Raw genomic sequence first — 21,852 nt, forward strand, 5'->3', positions numbered from 1 at the left:
ATCATAATGTGTGTAGGGGTGGTGGGTGGAAACCAACTTTTAGAAAACACAAAATCTTAAAGTAAAGAAAATTTAATTTTTAAATGTTACATGGCTAAATATTTTTATTCATTTTGTTAACTTGTATGTTTTATTTATAAGTCGCATTTACTTCAATTCTCGCCATATTGCTATATTTATATGCTTCACATCGAAATAAATGTTCAAAACTTCCATTCATGTTTAAGGAATGAGCATGTAATATAACATGAAAAATCTTTTAATTTTTCTTTAATAAAATCTGGCAAAGCTATTATCCGTATATTACTTAATTCAAAGATACAGCATCTTAAATTACCAACGTCTTAAAGTAAAACAATTAAAAATGAAATTTTATACGCAGTTCCAAAATGTTAACACGCTGACGGGCAGCTATTTTTATCCCATAGGCATTTATAAGAACATTGTTATTTAGTGGAGTCTTAAAAAAATTAAGCTAACTCATCAGTTTGATAGATATTGAGATTATAGTATAATAATCAAAGTATTATTTTAATTATTTGGATGATGGGAAGAGATTACCTGAAAAGTAAAAGATCAGTATTTTGTGAATTAATTTACCGCCTAAGATGCCGAGGGAGTGTACCACAAAATCAAGCGGGAATCTAACGTTTTCAAATTGTCCTCCCCTGTCCATTTTAACCTATGATCTCATTATATACCGTCTTCCTCTGCTGATTTAAGGTATGATCTTAACAACCATCCACTAATGTTTCTGTATTTCTGATTTTAGAACGTAAGTCTTATCCGCAGCTGGTAATTTAAAAATTAAAACCAAAGATGGTAGAGTATTTCCATTAAATGGTCTTCACTTGTTGAAGATCTGCTTGACAAGCATTCATAACAAGATTTAAATTTCAAGTAAAAGCACGTCAATCAAAATGTATTAGTGTTTTATAAGTAATCCTTTCTTTTACATTTTTGTGTACCTATAGAAATATTTTAACATAGTAGCATAGAGATGTAGCGATATATTTTGATCGCTTCCATATTTCATTTTCAGAATATATATTTTAAAAGGCAAAAATTCACAACAGTCCGAATTCAGCGCCATCCTTGTGTCTGGAATTTTCGGTTGTCCCTTTTTGGACTGCGAGCATCCGGGATTGTCCGGTCATCCGTGGAGAGATCTTTCTTTGCCAAATGACTTAAAAACGTTAGATAATTATTCATCAAACCAGGGCTGTCATAAGTTGCTGAATAGGGAACGTTGTCTGTTTCGAAGGAGCTGCCATCCATCGGTCGTTTAGAGAGCTGGAAAGTGTGGTATGGTAGCCGAGAGTGTACTCGATGTAATTGACAGCAAGTAAACATCAGTATCACTATCCAGATGTCTGGTGACATAATGAATATTTTTATTTCAACCTGAAACTGAATGGGAAAAAATTCATTATACAAGTTTATCCAAATAGTTTCAAGCATTTTAAAGGAGAACAAATCATTTAAGCGGTGCTGGGAATTTAAGGAGCAAACAAACTGAGCTGGTAGACATGTGAACTAAATCACATTGCAGCAGCGCAAAATTTGTCTCAAGAGATAACACGCTTAAATTATTAGAAGTAAAATATCACTTTAAATTTGTTTCAGTGCATGCTCGTAGCTTTAAAATCCATTTAAAGTGCGAGTGAAATTCTAAGAGATACGTTATTTGTTTTCTCCATATTTACATTTACACTTATTAAATATTTTTTAACAATTCGTGGCCATATTTACAAGTGTTCTATATCACTATCTTCTGCTCTCTGTTTGTTCTTTATTACTGAAGACATTTTTATCAGTTTCGGTTTTCTGGTGTTTTTCGCTTCATTTCTCATTTCATTGTATTGTTTACTCGTAATCAAGTTACTCGCTTTTTCTTTGAGCATTTACTTCATTTGTTTACCAATCGAGATGTTTTCTTCAACAAAATTTTACAAAATCTGAGTCTAATTTTGTAAAAAATTTGTAAAAATTTGTAAAAATCTGAAATTTTGTAAAAAATAATGATAAATTTTGTAAAAAATAATCTCTCAAAATTTGTAAAAAATAATGATGAATTCTTCTTATAATATAATCTTATAGTATGCATTTGATACACGGGAAACTTCAACCATAACCTAAACATTTATATCAGAAATTTCATAAGCATAATTCTTTCAATATACAATTTTTATTAAAGATTTTTACATGCTAAAACTTCTCCCTTTCTAATTTGAATTTCAGTCGGTTTATATTTCTATTTTTTACATGCTCTTCAATTTTTTTATAATCAAGGTAATAATTAAGATAATAATGTGTTGTTACAATTAAATGATTAAAAATCACCATGAATTTAAAAAAATTCTCATTTACTAAAATTTGTGCTTTCTTACTTTTATTTCTATAGAATTATTTTTAATTCCTAGAGATTCATTTTTTTTTCGCTCCGCTGAAGTTCAGTGTTTAATAATGATAAGATTGAATAAAATTAAATATACAAAAAACTAATCTGACCATCTTGAAAGCATACTAAGTATCATTTCATTAGACAGTTTCGGCACAAGTCTTGAAAAGAAAGGAAATTCATTTTAATTTGCTTACTTTTAATGAAGTAGCCTCGGAAAATATTCTATTGGCTTATTTTCTTAAATATTAACTCTAGACGCAATATGCATCGAATTAAAATATTATTCAAAACAGGCATATAATTTTATGAAAATAACTTTTGCATAATGAGTGAATGGATTACATAAGTAATAAAATATAGTTTCATATAGTTCCAATCGAACCAAATTTACAATTAACTAAATATTCATCATACTTTAATTAGTTAAATATAAAATTCGTGACCCTTAAGTAAAAAACTCACAATGCTGCATATTACGACTCAGTCATAATCGGTCAGTGATTTAGAACTCAGAATTCTTTGGTTTTTAAGGGATTTCCTCCCTTTTTACTATATCTGAAAAACTGAAACACACATGGGAAATCAATTATAACCAAGACAACCAGATGGTTTTCTCAAAGCAGTGGAAACATTTCTTCCCTTTTTATAATGGTTTCTTTATCAGGAATGATACACGATGAATTAGGAATGACAAGTGAAACATCGCGGCAAATACGAACGAAAACGTCAAAGAGAAAACAGCGCATAGCGAAAACGTCGTCGTACAAAACATCGTAAGAGAAAAATCTTTTAGAAAACATCGCAATTCTAAAACATGATGGCGCAAAACACCATCAACGAAAAGAAAGCGGTTTAAAAACATCGTCGTCGAAAATATCGTGGTGAAAATAAAGCACCTACAAATCATCGTATGACGATAACGTCACAAGCATGTGTTTTTTAGGCTTATAAAGCTATAAATGCGTATTTATTCGTATAATGAGCTCAAAAGAAATGAGGAGTATTTTTAGTTTTACATTTCATGTTTTTGAATTAATAATAAATTTTTGCTGGAAAAATAAGAAGAGAGTTTAAAAAGTGAAAATGAGTAGAAAAATAATGCTAGATATAGCAACTGAAATCTTAAATTTAATTATTATATAGTTAACTAATAAAGGTCATTAATTAGTTAATCTCTTTTAAGAAGTTTTACTGGTAAATTTTCATGCAAAATGTAGTCTAAAAAGATTAAAAACAGGAAGGTGGATATAACTATATATGGTTACCTCTATTAAAATTGCTTAATTAATTATCAAATTATAAAGCTCTGTGAGTTGTTGTAAGTAGCATTAGTTTTCTATTTATTTTCAGTTTTTGAATGCCTAAGTTTTCTACTTAATTTTTCAATAGAAATTTATTAATTAATTCAAAAATATAAAAACAAAAATATTCCTCATCCCTTCTTGCACTCACAAATCATTATGCAAATATGCATTTACAACTATTAAAGCCTTGAAAAGCATGTTATCGCCATGCGATAATTTGTAGGCACGTTATTTTTACCGCGACAGTTCAACGGCATTGCTTTTAAACTGCGAAGTTTTTGAATAGCTTTATTTTCGGAGGCGATATAATACAGATTACTATGTTTTCTTCTTGTTTCTTTGTTTGTTGTTACGATGTTTTGTTTTTTTTGCGATGTTTTCGCGTGGTTTTGGCGGTAACCCTAACGTTTTGGCGGTAACCGCAAACGTCTTTCTACTCCTCCAAAGCATAAAAAATAAGTATTAATGCATTCTAGGGGAAAAAAAAAAAAAAAAAAAAAAAAAAAAAAGAAAAAAAAAGAAAAAAGAGACATCAGCTTTTACTGTACTTCTACCCGAGCTAAAATTGTCCTGGATCCCAGCTGCGGTACTTCTCAATTTTTGAAATAAATCGTAATTCTAGCCGAAGTCATCAGAGCTTTGAATAAGAGGGATTTAGGATTTATTTCATGAAACTAAATCACAATTTCAACAAAAAAATTCTCCGATCTCGAAAATTATATTTTAATAGAAAGCAAGCTTTAAAAATCAATTCAAGCTTCTGAATGCACGTTTTCTTTCCTTAGAAAACATACCTTTCGATGGAGGTTGAGGCTTTTAAGGATAGAAAAGCTTCTTCTCACATGTCAAAGGCTTATTCTCCCTCTCTCTAAAAGGCTTATTCTTGTTCTCCCTGTATTTACTTTCTATACACTGAATTGCATGATTTCATGTACTACATTATTTTTATGTTAGAGAAGGAATTTGGAAGAAGATAGTATGGATGAGAGGCTACAGGTTATGATGGCAGCTCTTTTTTAAAGGCTGCCATTCTGGGCTGTTTAATGATTAGCGGAAGCTGACAGTTACACTCTGTTATTTTAAAATAGACACTTCAAAGTCGGTGATAACCCTTTTATGGTAACTCATGTCATCATTGCCACACACCATTTATTTTCTACTCGTCATTTGAGGTCGTAGTTTAAGTCTCAGCTATCATTCATTCACTTTATCAGATTTCTTGGCTTGCATTTGAAAGCTGATTTAAATCAGACAACCTACATTTTAGATATAGTTATTTAGAATTCTGTAAATGCAATGCTTCTTTACATGAAATTCTTAGGATTAAAAAGAAATCTTGGTGTGAATGTAGAATTCTGCTTCACATTTTTGGAGGAAATGTTTTAACAATCTTTACGCAGAATTACATTACTAGTAAGCACAAAAATTTCTTTCTTTGCAATTATTGGCATTTTAGACTTAGATGAAGCCTGCTTATAAAGATAAAAGATTGTATTTTAAGTTGCAAACTTAAAATATGAAATCGAATCCCATAAAATACATACGGAACAAGTTCTAAAACGTAACAATATCTCACAAAACTAAACTGATACCTGTCCTGTCATTTCCGAAAATAATGTCAAAAATTCAAAATTTATTGTACTAAAACAATAAACATTATTTTTATTGAACTACGCGTACACCTAATCTTTAAATGCTTCATAGTTTTGTCCCTAAAAGTAAATTATTAATTAAAAAAATTAACACCTTTTCTTTAGAGCTGAGAAATCGTGTCATAAAAATTTTTGAACGCTACTCGGACCGGAAAAAAAAAGATAATGTGTAATAAATACAATATATGCACTAACGGCATTACTTCTGCGTTGAACTACAATATATCAAAAATCGTCTTCTTGAATTCTTCAAACCGCTTTCTGAAAATTTGTGTTATTTCAACATTTTATTTCCATGGTTTCTTCAACAAATCCTCTATAATTATAAATTCGTAAATTTATTCTTAATTTGCAACAGAAATAAAATTTATCAGAAAACTGCTGAAATAATTCATATAAAGAATTAACCAGTTTTTGATACAGTAATATATTATTCAAAGTGTAACAGAATTCAAAATTTAAGAAAAGCTGAGAGACTTGAGAATTACAATATATTATGATATAAGAAAAGAAAATAATCGACGAGTGGGTGCTCGTAAACATGGAGCAGAACTGTATTAAGCAAAGTATTCGTTAATTGAGAGAATTTAAAGAATTAAACCGATATGCTAAGTATAATGGCTGGGTACCAATTTAAAAATTATCCATCAGTGAAAGAAAATGAAATTTCAGGATTTTTATTCAAAATTTCAGAGAAACAAAAATTTTAAGTATTGGAAGAAAGTAACATTTGATAACATAAACTAGTTGAAAATCTTTCATTAGTTTTTAGGGAGCACAAAAGCCATAATAGAATCTCGAAAACTGGAGATAGTTTCAAGTGTAAGAAATGGCGGAGGAAGAGTTGTCATAAGTGCACATCTTCGCTTTTTAAAACTCTAATTTTAAATGTATTCATTTTACAATATACTGATGTTAGAATAGATCAATACAGACATACTAATAGTTAAAATGAAATCTGAAATCATTGGTATGAAACCTGAGCGAAACACCCTTAAAATAATAACCGTAATAAGTCTATACTATAACCATGATTCCTGAGCATAATGCTTTGAATATCCGTCTCTGGATGCTAGCAGGGCTCTTGTATTATTCGAAATATTTCCTCAGTGTCCATATTTAAGACATTTTAAACAAAATTAGCAAAAGATGGAGTATAAACTTAGAAAAAAAATATTTATTGAAACTAATAATAGAAACATATAATGTAAAACTAAAAACAGTTTGACCAATAATTAAAAAATATCTAGTAAAATTCCTGCTAAAAAAGATTAAACCATATTTTTGGAAGGTTAAAGCAATTCAACAAATCATTAAATCTTATCCAGTTATAAAATAAGTGTTCTCTTACTTCTGCAACATGATTTATCAGTTTTAATTTTGAGAAAATTTGTAATGTGCATGAACTAAAATTGTACTTCAAACGAAATCTCGCTTTGTAAATTTATTTCAAGGTATTTAAAAGTTTAGACACTATTTTCGTAAATCAAGTGTCCGATCATATTTTTGGAGATACCGCATATCCGCCAAAAGTTAAGCAATTTAAATTTATATAACATATTTTTATGGTTTTTGCATTTATTTAGCTACTTTTAGTAGAATTTGTAGTTAAAATTGTTTTATATTCCCGTGCAATGCAGCACGAGACTTATTTGAAGAGAAAGCTATGCAGGAAAAATTAAAATACAGAAGCACGCGACATTTAACATTTTACAAAATAGATATCTCGTAATTGTATTCGTTTGCTATCCAGAAAAATCGAGAAAATAAGAGAATATTCTCGGTGAGATCGGATTAGCTTACTCTGCTTTGAATTGTGTTCTGTAAAACGTTTTAGTAGTTTAAAATATAACTACTGTGAGATATTGCGATATTGTATGAATATATCCGAGAAAATTTCAGCATTTTGTTTTATTTCTTGGGATAATAATAAATTTATTCACTTTTCATCGGACTTGTGCATTCAATTTATTACGAACCCGTACGCACTGCAACAATATTTTGGTTACAGATTCTTTTCCTTTTTTCCCCTTCCCAATGGCAAGATTTGTAATAAGAGTTACTACAAGAAATATTCTCATGATAATAATTCAAGAAAAAGTAACTAAATACCTGGAAAACATTTGCCATGCAGATTACTTATGAAGATAAGTTTTTATGAAAGTTTCATTCAGCTGGTTAATTTTGTTTAATACAAACTGATACTGTTTCCAAGTTTCTCTGAACTGATTGACAAAAAAAAAAAAAAAAAAAAAAAAAAAAGCCATTAAATGAAGCTTGTTTTAGTTTGTTTTTTTAGTAAAACATCGTTTAACGTCATTTGTATTTATTTTTATCTTGTCAGTTTAGGCAAATAGTCTTCGAATTTTTTGCCATATTGAAAAAAATTAACCTAACCTTTTATCTTCGTAATAATGAAAAGAACAATAAAATTCCATCCAACTGAAAGTAATCTCTTTTACTTAAAGAAATATAGCAAATTTATTTAGTCTAAAAATTGCCTGAAAATTTACAAAAATCTTTTAATTTCTTTAAAGCCAATTAAAACTCATTTCTGTTTTGTTTCGACGAGATAAAACTCTCTTCAAAATTATTTTAATCTCAAATCCGGCTGACATTTAACTCCAAATTAACTAACTAAATTTCCTGTTAGTTTTAAGGACATTCTTCTACATAGCCAATGCCTTTTTAATTTTAGAGAAATAATGCCATTACAAAAAATTAATCTTTTGTGCTTAAATTTAATATTTCAATCGAAATGCTTGGACATTTATAAAGAAAAGTTTATAGTTCAAAGAACTGTAAAAATTCGACAGTATAAATGTTTGATAAGAATTAAATCTTCTTGCAGAAAAGTCAGAATTAAAAGTAATAAAATGGAAAATAATATTATAAATATAACCGACCTTTAAACATTTTTTATAAAGCTGCAGTAAGATAAAATAGCTTACTCAAACAAGTTTCCTTTTATAAACAGAAGAAAAGTACTTTATAAAGAAACTGCCCTCATCCAGAGTCAGTAGAAAATTCGCAAACTGTGTAAATTTCAGAAGGAAATTAGCTATAATGTATAAACATAAGAATAAAATTTGTACATATAATAAAAGGAAGAGTTTGTCTGTCTGTGTATGTGTTTTCGTTTGTGCTGCCGCCCGTAAGCTAATAGACCCAGGGTTACAAAATTTGGTACATAGAACGTACATGTTATCAAGAGCTAGTGCACTTCGAAGCAATTTTTTCAAAATTCGAATGAGTTTTATTTTTTATTTTTAAAAAATTTTATGTTTTTTAATGAAATCGCATCAAATAGATGGCACACAGCCATTGTTGCTGATATTAGTAGTGTTGCCACTCGGAAAAATGAGGGCGATAATTCTGTACAGTTTTTAAATTTAATGTTCTCTTGGATACTGGACGTTTGTCGAGAGGACGTTTGTTTTCCGGTACATTTAAAAGCCAGACGAAGGCTGGCCGCATAGCGGCTATATAATAATAATAAAAATGCATGAAAAACTTAGATAAATTTTAAGGAAAAGAATGTGTGAAAATTGAATTTGAAAGCCAGTAACAACGCATAGTAATAAATGAAATTTTTTCAGAAATTTTTCCCCTAATTTAAAACACAGGAAAGATAAGCAAAAATAACACAAGCAATAAAGAGAAAATAAACAATGAGCAATGAAATTATATATGTGTCTCATTAGTGGGTGACATATGCACAAAACAGCTGCGTTTCTCACTTCATTCATTAAGGCTCACTCAAAAAAGATTTAAAAAATGTAAAAAGGTACAATTGTTTCATTAAATGTGAGTGAATTGACGCGTCTAGCCATACGTACCCCCCAAAAAGGTTTAGAGGGTCATACAATGTGCTGTACCTTCTATTCACTGCTAAAGTTAAAATTTATTTCAAAATACACATTTCTTTTTTCAGACATGAATTATTGGTGTAGTGCCTGAACATTCAGTTCAGATATACAGTTCGTTAAACATTAGAAAGTATGAGCATTTTACAGCGAGCCAAGTTCATCAGACATAGGAACTTGAATTCAAAGAATCTGCTCATAGTGAAGAATATTTTAGCTAGGTACTAGAAAATGTCCTATTTTGGCCTAAACCAGTTACTGCATATTATTCCTTCATAATTTCTATTCAGTTTTCATGTCGCTACCGATGTGTAATTGCTAGTCCTAGAAAATGAGATAACCATTCTCATAATAATGATATTACTTGAAAAGTATTGATTATTGGAAGGGGAAAAATGAATAAAATGTGCACTATAAAATAATCTATTCATTAATTGCTCAAATTAAGTACATTTACACATTTACTGTACCTTACAAGATTAATCGAATTTATTCTAATACCACAGCTATATTATAAAATGGCTTTATTTGCAAATTATGCTTGCTAAAACTCTAAATGTGCGTAAATTAAAGTGCGTCATAATTGATCATGAAATGCATTTTATTTTGAACATAATTTGCGAAAATTAAGCCGTCAATAACAAGTAAATCCCAGTTTGCATTTTATTTAACGGAACAGTAAGAAAGTACTTATTAAATGAACCTGCATTAAAAATGATTAAAGTATTAAATTATTAAAGTTGCAGCTCACCTTTTAGATCCGCAATTGTCGACCTGTTGCTAAATTGTGAAGGCTGATTTAATATTTCTCCCTGATTTAAAGCCAGAGTTTCATGACGTAAGAATGACGTCACGGGTTTCTTTCAAATGGGAGCGAGGCGGCCCCCGTAATCGTCTCATAAGTTAATATGCTATTATTTATAGGCATAATTTAATTCCGCTTATGAGATTCTCCAATAGTAGACCCAGCAGGTAACTTTGAAAATGAAACATTATTTTGAGGTTAGTATTTGCTTATGGTTTCCATTGTTTTTTGTTTCCTTATATCGAGAAATTATGAGCAGATATAAAAAAAAGATAATTATTATGCTAAATTAAATTACAACGGTCAGAAATAAAACAAAATTAACAAACAAAAAACACATTTTTAAAAATTTATTCACTAAAGGCAAACTTTCTATTAGGATTCATCGAGCTTAAAGAATTCATTTCTTTCGATAACTTTGGCTCCGAAGTTTACCTTACAAAATTTCCTTAAGTTTCACCTTACAAACTATTGCAGTGTATGCTTTAAAGTTAGTCCTAATTAAATTCTATTAAAATCTGGCTAAAAAATTAATTATTTATGTTACCTTATGTGTATTCACTCAAATAAACACTGCTGTCCTACTTTTTTATTTACTTAGCTTATTTATTTATTTATTTTCCAAGCTGCAAATAACTAAATTTGTGTCAAGTGACACAAAGGTGATTTCTGAAGGTTAAAAATTAGGGAGACTTCGGATTAAACTTTTACTTCAAAAAGATGATTTTTTTAAATGATATAAATGCATATTATGTGTTTTAGTTGTTATTTCACTATTATTCAGCTAGTAATTTGAAATTAACTGATTTAACGCAAAATGATATTAAACATCTGATTTCTGAAATGTTAAAAGAAGAATATCAAAGTAAAGAAGAAATTATGATTGAAGAAATAATAAAGGTTTCTGCTATCACAATTTTTGTTCTTTCCAGGGTTATTCATTTACTAAGTAATCATTTGTCAGGCATGGCTCAACCCATCCGATTATTTTGTCATCATTATCGAGAATATTGCCCAGCAAGCACCACAGAGGCGGCCGATCTTACATCGGCGACAAAGAGAAAGCTTCCTCCAGTTTTAATGAAAAGTACATCGGGTAACGGATCCGAGGATCTCCCACCTTTCTTTACTTATCGCCAGCCTCTCGACAGAACATTCGGCTCGACAGTCTTTAGAGTGTCCCCATGCCATAAAAACATTCTGCATTTAGAAACACCCATCCCTTCTTTGAGATTTGAACTCGCGCTCAAGACTAAAGCAGCCAGCTGCCTTACAACCAAGCCAGCAGAATGACTGTCTTCATAAATTGAAGAGACAGATTCTTAAAACGAATCAAATGACACATTTGAAAGGGAATTCACAGACGCTGAATCAAAAATTGCAATTTTTAAAAACCAGATCTTCAATTATATATCACGAGCTTATAAGGGGAACTCGGTAAAATTCTGATGTGGTATATAAGAAAAAAAAAAAAAAAAAAAAAGACAGAGAAAGAAAAAGCTTGCAGTGTATCCAAAGGCTCATCAGCAACCGAGTGGTAAAGTTACTGACTGGTAAAGTTCGACCCCGTCCAAATTTTGGCTAACGGGCTGGTAGCATGGCATTTTCGTGCGTATCCTCAAATCCAACAGGGATACCAACCAGTGCTTTGCCAGAATCAAACGCTAACCAATTCTCAATGTGTCCAAAAAATTAATTCAGGTTCGCGAAATTAACAGTATTTTTATCGTTTTGATTTTGTTTGCTTGATTATGACAAAGCACTCGAGGGCTATCTGCCTAAGGGCAGTGATGCCTTCGGAGAGGACGTTTTAAGAGATACTGGCCCGTGTACACTTTACACATGGGGAAATCATGAAAACGCCCTTGCAGCCAGCCCGTTTTGTGGGATTTGAACCCCGGACCAAACTACCAACTGACAGACAATTTCGAGGCCCAACGATCCTTTTTATGAAACAGACTGCTTAAGAAAAAACTTCTGTGAATATATATTATAATGTATATAAAAATAATGTTTAACAGCATTGATAATCTTTATTTAAAACAGCAGTGTCGAATACATTTTCAGAATTTGATTAACTTACAAATTTAAATTTTAATTTAAAGTATATAACATAATTGTTATTTAGGTACATAGACGCTTTCAATAGTGAGGCTTCATCTATACCCAGAAATGTTAATATAAATCCTAGTGGCGGAAGTTAAGCGAATTTTCATTACATACCTCGCGACCGCCTCGCGAATTTTTCCTTGCTATTCTGTAAAAATTCTGCATATTTCAATCATAACATTCTTTACACTTCATAGTGATTTGAGTTTATTAAATTCAACCAACATTCATATTCAAACGTGCATATGTTTTACTCTGCCCTATTGGTATGGCGCTAGGAAAGTCGGCTGCCATAACCTTGGACTCGGCTTCGAATTCCGAAGGAGGTATAGATGTTATTAAGTTATGCTCTGGTTTCTCTGCATCATACCAGTTAATCTTTCGCCTTTAATAATGTTTAGACTTTTTGCAGCATGGAAGCACTTAAAATACAGTTAAGCCTAAAGTCCTTTGGTTGGTGATAGGGAAAGAGAGTTGAGAGACCATGGGATCCATCTATCAGAGATTGCTCCTTCAAAATCAGATAGTTAGATTAAAAACTGGTTAGGTAGATAGCCTTAGCATGCTTTGTCATAATCAAGCAAATTAAAATCAAAACCAAACTTTAAAAACTGGAACGGAGCTGAGCAATTTCGTACTGTCACTTACTTATAAAATGACCAAGGCCTAAGCCAACGGCATGCGCAATCCTCGCCTATCAATCATAGTAAAAATTCATGAACTTGGTCTGATATTACTGTCAGGCAAGTAATATAAGTTCCCAACAGGCATGCTTTTCAAGCAATGGAAATGCGTATATTTCGCCATTTGAAACGTATTCATTAAATAGAAGGTAGTTAGTAGGTAAGGTAGTTAGAAGGTAGTAGTATGTCCCTGGGCTCTAGCCATATCATTGCCTTTCAGGAATCGTTCTGGATGTTAAATCAAGACTCATCCGTTAAGAGCACGTGGCCTCACTGCTCTGGTATCCAACTGCGATGTTAACAGGTGCAATTCTACCACGCTCTGAAATGTGATATGGACAGAGGAATACAAACCGCAGGTCGTCGAGCGTACAATTAACTTTCATTGCAGTCGACACGATACAGTTTTCTGGGATATGTGCTGTCCTGCAACAGTAGAGAGATATAACACCAGCTGTCTTGCTATCTACGGCATCTTGCATATAGCAACAGGAAGCGATGGCCTGCCATTGTGGTAATACTCCGGTGTCCAGACAAACATCTTCTAAAGGGGTTTTAATCCCTTTGGTAACGATTCCACAGTCTATTGATGACATTGCGATGCACATTCAGTTCTCTCGCTATAGCGAATTGTCTTGCACTAATTTGCGACATCCCTTCAATGCATTTCATCGTGCAAATGGTGTCTTCGGCTCATGCTTTTTGCTTTGGCTATCTGGGATTACACAGAACTATCGCTGCTGGCCGAACCGCCACATAGGTCCGGCATGTCCCTTTTTAATGTATTGTGGTGTGATTCCGGGATTGCGTTTTATGCTAATTTTGGTTGCCTGTTTGCATTCGTAGATGCAGCCTCTACCCCGTATGTAAATTATATGTTTTAAGTCCCTTCTTTACATTCATATCTTTTCTGTCAGAGTTTGTTGGTTATTTTTTGAGCATGAGTGTAATATTTCGTTTACTGAAAAATCGTGGTAATGTTACTCTCTCTTCCCCCTTTTTTTTTAAAGTTACAAAGTTTAAGAAGGATGAGAATTCAGGCCTTAATATGGGCTTGAGCTTAAGATATTTGTTGGTTTCAATCAAGCTTATGGAATTCATTTTTAAGAAGTTTTCTTTTACTTGGCTATTTTATAGTGGCAAATAAATAAATTTATACAGAAAAGAAATGCGCCATATAAAACGTATAATTAAGAGAAAATATGTAAAATATTGAATTAAAGAGGTAAGTAACCTTAGATTGGTGAAGATTCTGTATAAAATAATATTTTGAGATTTATATTGAAACATGCTCCAATCTAAATGATAATAATAATTATTATTTATTACTTAATTATTATTATTATCCTTATTTACTAGTACATTATTATTATTTTCTAGTATATTATTATTATTTTCTAGTATATTATTATTTACTAATATATTATTTTTATTATCACACACGATTTGACATATAGCTAGACCGTATGGAAGATCGATACCTTGTCCATTTCATTGCAAAAGACATTAATGTCAATTAGTTTCAGTATTTAAGAGATAACTGGTTTTTATTTAACCCACATTTGTTTTAGTTGTTTGTTAGTTGATGTGTTGTTTATTGGATATGTACGAAGGAAAGTGAATAGTAAGTTGCAAAAGGCAATTACAAAATAACGTAATGAAATGCTCATATCATTTTATTATTGCTCCAATACCAGCTGCATAAAATTGCTTGGTTCTGATGCGATTGTCCTTTGACTCAGACAATCTGATGCGATTGTCCATTACGACTTCATCTTGAATATCGTTATCACATACAAAGAGTTTGCGTCCAAGGTGATTAGTGGACCAAGCAGGCACTACTGCAGTTATTACAGTGCACAATACATTTCTCGAATCAATCCCTCGACCTCTCTGCTGTTGAGTCTACTTTAGTCTGGATAGGCACCACCATTTCAATTTTCATCTCAGACTTTAGAGCAGGCTTGAGAAAATTTCTCGATCATTTGTGCACGACTTTTACCCGATAAAAGCTTTTTCAAGTTTCTTAAAGCTTTCGTACCATAAAGAAAAAACATTCGTTTATGAATATCTTTTGCACAAAATAATTTTGCACCCCTAAAAACGAATAACAATCTGCTGCTGCTCTATTGTATAGTCATGGAGTTCCATTGGTATTTTCAAACTAAACTACGCGAATGCAACTGCTACGTAGTAACTAATGAAAAGAACATCACGAACTAGGACGAATCTGTCACCTGTTAATTTACATGGGAGGTAATCACTGCTTATTTCAAAGCTATCATGTTAGTTTGAGTCTTATTTAATAGCTTTCCCTTGTATTTTAATGCATTTCTTGTATCGCGATTTTATCTGGTTTTATACTTGTATTCAACATATAGGTTTCATTTATTTCTTCATCGCAAAATTTATAAATGCTCATTAAAGTGTTATATTAATTGCTTATATAATTGTTTTCTCTTTTTAAACAAGATGTAATGTAGTTGCCATACGTTTGGTATATTATGGCCTTTCTAAGCTGTGTGCCATTAAAACTGTAATATTAATTTTAATTATAACGTTATTCCTTATAGAAGGTCTTTCCTGAATTTCTACTGTTTTATCTATTCCACCATAAAACGTAAATTAAACAAGTTTAAATAACTAGTTTAATCTAAGTTTCGAGAGAGAGCTTTGGAAACTTAGCCCGGAGGACTGTAACACCGATTCAACCGAGTGGAATACTGTTCTTATTTGTTGATAAGTTAGCTTTTATTTGTTGTAGGCAAAAAGGCGCTTTACATTGGAGCCAGATTTTTAGGTTTTGACGTTTGATATCTTTAACATTTGTAAAATAATGAACGAACCTTGCATCATCCGGGCTGCAAGCAACCTGATATTCAGTAGTAGTTAATCTTCTTAGTTTTAACTTCAAGCTGAAGTAATGTATAATATTTTGTTGCTTTTCTAGTTATCATTTTATGCCGCAGGACTCTAGGTTAAGGCGTGATAAAAATTCATTTGGCAGTCTAGTAAAAAAATTCCTTCTTAAGATTATTCTCAAGATTTCATTCTTAAGATTCTTAAGATTAAGGTATTTCTCTCGCCTTCTTAGCATATCTTCGTGGTGCAATGGTCAGCACGCTCGGCGCGTATTCGAGAGATTCGAGTTCCGGGGAGGGCATTGCACATTTTTCATGTCTCCTGCTTCGAAATAACCTGGTGACACTACAGTGGATTCCAAACTGAAAAAGGTGGTCGATGATAGTCTTCCACCACCAGGATTTGGCGATTGGGTCCCCTAATCTCCAGTCGCTCTTTAAAAGAGGGAGTATATAGCCTTCATAGTTGTGGTCAGCTTACTCGGTGCGTTTTCGAGAGATCTGAGGTTCGAGTCCCGGCGAGAGCATTGCACACTTTTCATGTCTCTAGCTTCAAAAATAAACCTGATGATTTTACAATGTTTATCGAACAGGAACTCGAACCATTACACCACGAAGTCATGCTGCCTGAAATACCTTATAAGATAAAGTGTAATTAGAGTATAACTTCACCAATATTCCTACAATTAACTAAATGCATTTTACATGCTGTATTATGTACTTCGGTACAGAATAATGGTTTGGACGCCGGGTAACAACTAATTCTTTTACTGAGGGCTGACATTGGTCTTGGTAAAATATCGAATTTATCTTTCATAATGTAACTGTTTATTATTTGATAAATTAAACAATCCATCAGCGAAATCCTGCTTTCCATAATTTAAGTCTATATTTTGTTTTGAACTAATATAATATATTACTCAAAAATAAAATATGAGCTTCACAAAAAATAATCAGTTGGATGGATAATAAATTAAGTTAATTAATTGTATGATTATATATATATATATATATATGTGTGTGTGTGTTTTCGAACTAAGTGAATTTAAGATCATACAACATATATATATATAATTTTTAATCCTTCCAATTGATTATTTTTATGGAGCATTACTGTAACTAATAGAAGATATTATATTTCTAATGCTACATATTACATATTTCAATGTAGAAATATTCCTTTTTTTATGCATTCTAACTAATCTAATTTATAATTTTTATAATAATTTCCACTGTTAGTCTAATTAATAAAAGATGTTTTTAAAGCCGTATGTTATGTTCATAAGCACCGTCTATTGACAGGTTGTCTACATGCTTTTCGTTTTGGCAGGAATCGCAGATGTCTTAAAATAAAATGTACAACCAATAAAATTAAATAATGTTCGTTTTATCTTTAAAAGAACCTTTTCTCTCGTTCACAAGGAGTTAACTTTCCGTTATATAATAATCTTACTATTTTCATATTCTATAACTTTTAAAAACTTCTGCCATTTGCTGAATATAATTTAATACTCGACGGCTACTTGTAAATCTAATCTTAAACAGATTTCCCTCATGCACCATGTTTTGATAAAATGTTGACACCACCAGGTTTTTCTGATAAGTAGGCGATGGAGAAATCGGAACTAAAGCAAACGGACAAACTTGATAAGACTTTTACAAACAAATTTACACCTGTTACTTGTTCGTCTACCATGCATTTTGAAACGTAAAGCAAAATTTATCTTTCTTTGCCTTTTGTGTAATATTTAAATCAGTTATGCCTAACTTTTAATTTGACTCTAGCCAACTTAGAATTAAAAAAAAAAAAAAATTTGAGGAGACACAATTATATGTATAATTGCACTTTTAAGCTTTCAGCTATAAACGCATATGATGCACCAAAGTTATAAGGTATTTCTCCTGCCTTCTTGGCTTGCTTTCGTGGTGTGGTAGTCTTCACGCTCAGCGCGTTATTGAGAGGTACGTAGTTCGAGTCCCGGCGAAGGCGCTGCATATTTTTCATCTTGCCTGCTTCCAAAAAACTACCTAATGTCTCTACAAAATATAAAAATGTTTGATGTAATATATTAAAGAAAAAGTCTATATGTATTCTTTATATAACTATTTATTATAAATTCAGTAGGATGCAAATTAAATCCAGGAAATGCATATTTTAATATCAAACCTGACACTGTATATCTTCTGTGAGTTTATGGTACTCTGGTACATAAAATTTTATGGATCAATTCATGCAATCATTCAGATACTCTTTTGTTATCCTGGACTTTATCTTTGATTTCAACAAATCGAAAAACCATTTTCGCAATAGTAATTTGATCCAAAGCTGGAATTTCACCTTTCAAAAATTTCTTTTGAGAGTGAATAGTTCTCTCACCTACGAGTATCCAAAAATGTATTTGTGATATACTTGTCTTTGATTGGAAATCAATCTGAAAATTAATTATTTCCATTTTTATATCAGTAGAGGTTTTTCAATATATTCGCAATATGTTGCGATATATCTGAAATATTAGTATCATAAAATGGATCTGAATTGAATGAAACAATAGGCTGAATTTTACGAAAATCAGAAAAACTAATTTCAAAATTATTTTTAAGATTGAGAAGATTTTCAGAATATTTATTTGTTTCAATATTCTCGTATTTCTTGATGTGGTTCTCCAAATTTGTAAACTGCCAAAAATTACATTACTTTATTTGGAATATTCACAAATTTAGTTTTGATTTAAATGAGTTCATACTTTCTGTTGACTCAATAATAGATGTCTCTTTGGCCTGAAGTTCAAAATTTAGTTCATTAAACCTTTTTGGTTGTCATGTCTTCATGAAAGGCTAAATCAAGTAACCAGCTACGATTGTTAGGTTCTTCATAAGTTTTGTTTCTAGATTCTAAAAACACTTTTATCTCTGAAAGAAGCTCTAAAATTCGTTGTAGCACTTTGCTCTTACCAAACCATCTAATATCAGAACGTACCATTGAAAGTTCTATACACAGCATCAAGTTCGTCATTTAGTAAGTTGAACATCTGCTCTGAAGAGATCTGGCACATACTTACAATTTTTAGATCAACTTTCCTCACATGCTTTTAACTCAGACCTTTTGGTATATAATGCCTGCAGATGCAATTAAAAACGTAGTAGCAATTAAAAAGTTTGGAAAGTCAGCATCATTCTTGTGATGACACTAACAACAGAACTAATCATAGCAGGTGCGTTGTCCATTTAAACACAAATTTTAAAAGAAGATTAGTTTCGGTTATATGGTTTAATAGCTTGGTATATGCCCACTCCGCGTGTATTGCCTTTTAATGGCAAAACTGAAAATATATCTTATATTAATCTTATATATTATATATAATCTTATATTACTCAGTGAAGAGTAATCCTTAAAGATCATCCTTATAAAAATATTTACTTGAGATTGACTGCGCATTTCTGTTGATTCATCACGCTGTAAACTAAATTGCATTTCTGTAAATCATCTTTTACATACCCACTGACATTTTGAGACGTAACTTCTATTACACGAGTGACAAAATAACTGGACATCTCGGATAGAGGATACAAATTCATTCTTATTTTTAGCTTCTAGGAACAGTAACACCTGCGATGCAGCAAACACAGCTTCTTTAATTATCTTGCTATTCTGAAATGTGCAATCTTAAAATGAGGCAATACTAGCAATCTTCATTTTATTGGAGACTACGTAAGCATTGATTGTTGGGCAACGAATGCGTTTTCCTTTTCAATCTTTCACGATAATTTATTTTAGATTGCTGTTAGACGGATTTTCAGTATAATATTTTTTAAGAAATGTTTTATAATGCTCTTCTGTGTTCCTCTTTTTTTCCAATGGAAACTGTTGAACCACAAAATAAATAAATACATTTGTCCTTGAAATTAATCAAAAAATATTCTCTTCCCATTCAACGTTAAAATTATAATTATAGGTACGTTTTTTTCTTTTTTCCCCATCTCATATGATGACATAATTAGGGTAACTACAAAATTATTATTATTATCTATTAAAACTAATGATAACCTTACACAGAAGAAGCGAATACTATTTTCATCTGCACGAAACCACCAAATCAGCTAATTCACGCACAACTTTGAAACTTCATTCTGTGTTCGCTGATGCGTGTTTCATGCAGGATATGACAAGGATTGACTAAAACAACTAGTCAATCCTCGTCGTGGTTGTAAAATACCTAGTGCTAGCGCGGCAAAGGTACTCAAAAGGATCAGCGAATGGAAAACGCAACCTTCAATCTGATGCAAACTACCATGATGTCAACAATGATGCGTGGAATATTGACAGCAACATTGCCGAGCAATGTCTAGTGCAAAATAGCGTGTTGGCTGCAACTTTGAGTGTGTGGCGTAACTGAAATTCGAGTTTTCTTTTTCGCACATGGGCACCTGATTTCAAAACTGAGAAGGGATCAGATATGCAATGTGAGCACATCAAAAGGTTGCTTCAGTCACGTATGGCTAAAGAGCTACGGGATGGGTATTCTTGCCTTAAATAAATATGAAATCGACGAGTTTGGGAATGAACTAGAGATGACACAAACTGTAATAGTTATTTCAGGGCCCCTAAATTTGAATCATCAAAATAGGGCGAATTTTTAAGGACAAATTTTCATTTTTGGGGAAAATGTAGACATGAGTTCATTTACAGATATTGAATGAATAATATAAAGAAAAATAAAACTGACAATATAATGCAGCCGCCCAGACGATATAGTGGTTAGGGGAGCCTGCCTGCGATACCGAAGGGCCCAGGTACGAATCCTGGAGAAGGCATAGATGTAAAATTGTCTCTTCCTTCAAAGGAGGTAGCGGTGGCTGCCTACTAGGTGCCTCTACAGTAAAATGGTCACCACTTGTGGCCTTAATAAAGGCAAATGCCGTTGTAGATTTTTTTTGTAACCGTATATTTTTTCTTGTTCTGTAGAACTGTGAAAAATCTCTACAATAGATAGCTCTTGTGTAATTCATTTAAAACATTTTCATTACCATTTATTGCTCATTATTGAGTCACCTTTGACTCCAAGCATTTGAATTTGTGTTGTTTAAGAAGAAGCTTTACTAACACTTGGCAGATTAATTTTCTTTTTTCTTAATTTATTGAAACAATACATCCTCCCCATTTTATTTGCCATGTCTATAACAGTTTGTGCTCCGCAATACTCTTCACGAATGATTTAGCATTATCGATTACAGAACTAAAATTAAATTTTTGTGTAATATTTTGCAAAAGTTTCAAAACTTTTTTTATATATAGTTTAGAGTCAAAAGACATTATATGGGATTTTAGATTGTATTTAAATCAAGATTCTTAGAAATATATGTGCAAAAGAAATATAAAAAATAATAAAATCATCTCTAGCATATTTTTACCGCAGTTGCTTCATACAGTTTTGAAACTGCTTCAGCAGCAATACCAAAATATCGTCCTCTTATCCTCTGCTGAGTTTACTAACTATGCATTGTTTTATACTAGAGCACTGTAGTTTGGTGCTATGATTTTACTTGCAAGAGATTTCGCAGGCTGAACAGTGCCAGAGTTATTGCTGGGAAAATAAAAACTCATAATTACGCTTTTTCGAATCTTCAACAATGAAGTGCATTTTTGCACAGTCTTTTTTTTTGACATAAATAGTTTTTATTAACTTTTTCAAAGCTGATGTTAATGAAAGGTACCCACTCGTGAATTTTCAGCTATTTTTTGTATCAGTAAAATCAAGCCATAATTCCAGTTCGTCCTTATCCTGCTGACATTAAAAAGATATTCAAACATTATTAAGTCGTATTGGAGGTGCTATAACAATAAGAATCAATATAATATGCATAAATTTGCTGGACAAGTTTCGAAGGTTTAAATATAGAAACTTCTTTTTCATTGAGTCCGAACTTCTTGGCATTGAATAAATGTCCTGGTCTAGAAATGAGAAGGCTATTAAACGCCATAAAAAGATCCTTGCGTCTGAATTCCAAAACATCATTTCAAAGTTTTCCAATTTAAATATTTCCAAAAATGTCTTCCCACTGTAGAAACCAATCCAACAGTTAATATTTCTGCTGTGGGTTTATCAGAGGAACAAAAGAAAATTACGAAATATAATTTTAACTTCTCACAAACCTCAAAATCTTCGATTC

General features: G+C 31.6%; 1 protein-coding gene across 2 annotated transcripts; it reads right to left on the reverse strand.

Moving 5' to 3' along the window:
- Window positions 1-915: 915 nt before the first annotated feature.
- Window positions 916-19,228, reverse strand: LOC118190189 (uncharacterized). 2 transcript variants are annotated; one of them, XM_085811528.1, is made up of 2 exons: window positions 19,103-19,228; window positions 916-1,410 (listed from the first exon to the last, which is right to left on the reverse strand). In XM_085811528.1, exons 1-2 carry the CDS (start codon window positions 19,154-19,156, stop codon window positions 1,084-1,086), a joined length of 381 nt encoding a protein of 126 aa, XP_085667654.1. In that variant the 5' UTR covers window positions 19,157-19,228; the 3' UTR covers window positions 916-1,083. The 2 variants fall into 2 exon arrangements, 1 of the variants encoding a protein (XP_085667654.1); XR_004758377.2 differs by lacking the exon at window positions 19,103-19,228 and adding an exon at window positions 9,978-10,115 and having other exon boundaries at window positions 1,272-1,410.
- Between the last annotated feature and the right edge of the window lie 2,624 nt (window positions 19,229-21,852).

This window comes from Stegodyphus dumicola, chromosome 2, assembly GCF_044657685.1.
Source record: "Stegodyphus dumicola isolate Sdum_Otavi_A_Nest chromosome 2, ASM4465768v1".
Taxonomy (NCBI): Eukaryota; Metazoa; Arthropoda; class Arachnida; order Araneae; family Eresidae; genus Stegodyphus; species Stegodyphus dumicola.